This window comes from Chinchilla lanigera, unplaced genomic scaffold, assembly GCF_000276665.1.
Source record: "Chinchilla lanigera isolate Chin_1 unplaced genomic scaffold, ChiLan1.0 scaffold00131, whole genome shotgun sequence".
Taxonomy (NCBI): Eukaryota; Metazoa; Chordata; class Mammalia; order Rodentia; family Chinchillidae; genus Chinchilla; species Chinchilla lanigera.
In genome coordinates this window covers 167,293-168,821 of record NW_004955532.1, presented here as the reverse complement: position 1 = coordinate 168,821, position 1,529 = coordinate 167,293, and the positions used below count along the sequence as shown (strand labels likewise).

The 1,529-nt window shown below is 31.4% G+C and overlaps 1 protein-coding gene across 1 annotated transcript in view; it reads right to left on the bottom strand.

Annotated features, from left to right (window-relative positions):
• The window catches only part of LOC102003691 (vomeronasal type-2 receptor 116-like), a 62,548-nt gene that overhangs the window by 39,487 nt on the left and 21,532 nt on the right, over nt 1-1,529 (bottom strand). Inside the window, exon 6 of the mRNA XM_013507569.1 lies at nt 18-241. Coding sequence (XP_013363023.1) covers nt 18-241 — 224 coding nt within the window. The remainder of the gene's footprint in view (nt 1-17; nt 242-1,529) is intronic.

The window sequence follows — 1,529 nt, the reverse complement described above, 5'->3', positions numbered from 1 at the left end:
AGGGAGATGAGCAGAACGTAACTGAGAGCCCGGTTGTTGGCTTTGACAATAGGAGTGTCTTGGTGCTTCACAAAGAGCCCAAGAACAGCAGCTGTGAGAATAGTGAAGCTCAGGGCTGTGACAACCAGGGTTTTTCCCAGTGGGTCTTTATAAGCCAGAAATGTCACAGACTTTTGTAGACAGTGATTTCTCTGAGCATTGGCATACTGATGATCTGGACACTTCACACACTGTTCTATATCTAGGGAAAAATTAAAAGTATTTTTAGTCAAATTCCAATATTTCTCTCCTCTTCCCAGCCCCTACTCATAGAAGTGCATGGTTAGTTGAGCCAAATTGTCCTCTTATTATTATTATTTTTTTTGACAAAATTAAATTGAATTTCTGTAAAAAACATCTTGGGCATTCATTCAATGAGCAATCAGTCATGGAAATGCGATCATGATTTTCTAAGTGCCAGCATAGCAGATATTATCAGAAGTACTTCCTGTCAGGTAGAGTAAAAACTAACACCTAACCAAACGTTATAATTTGCATCACTATTCATATTTGAAGTTTGATTGCACTTGATCAATCGATCAAGTTGGAAAGAACTAAAACTCTTTCATCAATGAGTTTCCACACATGAATACGTTGTGTACAAACAATTATTTCCATTTTGTTTATGTAAATGCTTTTCTTTAATGTACTGGTTGTATCTTTCCAAATACTAATAGAGTTTATAATTAGATGCTTCATATTTTAAGATGCAAATTTAAGTGTCATCTATGAATGGTTCTTGAGTGAGATGTAGACATAGGTTTCAACATTTATCTTTTATTTTGTCACTGTGAAATAAAATCATTATTTCATTGGGATTTTATACTAATTCACTACCATTACTGAAAAATAATATCAGCTACATTAAATAATTTTTAATACATTTTTGTTTTTATTTCATTTCCTGAGAATATTACATTTGCCAGGTGCAAAGTGTAATGTCTAGTAGCAGTGGACATATAGAGAATTTTTATCTCATTCTTGCTTTCATCATTGAACCATGAAATATGCTTTGGGTATTTGCTCTGGATTGTTGAAATATGATTTATGTATCTAAGGTAATGGTTATAAACTTCACCAGTGAGGGTTTAATTACTCTAAAAATTGTGGGCTAAAATGAGCTCACTTTTGGTAATAGACATGGTATTGTGAAGATGTTTCATTTTTTCTTGGAATTGCTTTGCTATTTTACTGTTTTTGTTAATTTGAGGAATATTTTTTTAGATAATATGAAGTTATTCATACTTTATTTTAATATGAAATGTTTTTCATTTATATGCACATCTGACCAATTGAATCAAAGTATTTTCTTCTTTGGGAACCTGTTTGTTTATTTATTCATTTTTAGTACTATGGCTTTCATTTTAAAGAGGATACAAGTAAAAAAATTAGAAATGACACAGAATTTCAAAAAACAAGATGATAGGAATTAAAAAATGGTTGTTATATTGCATATTCTTGTCTTCAAAGTAGTTGTTCAGATTACCAGA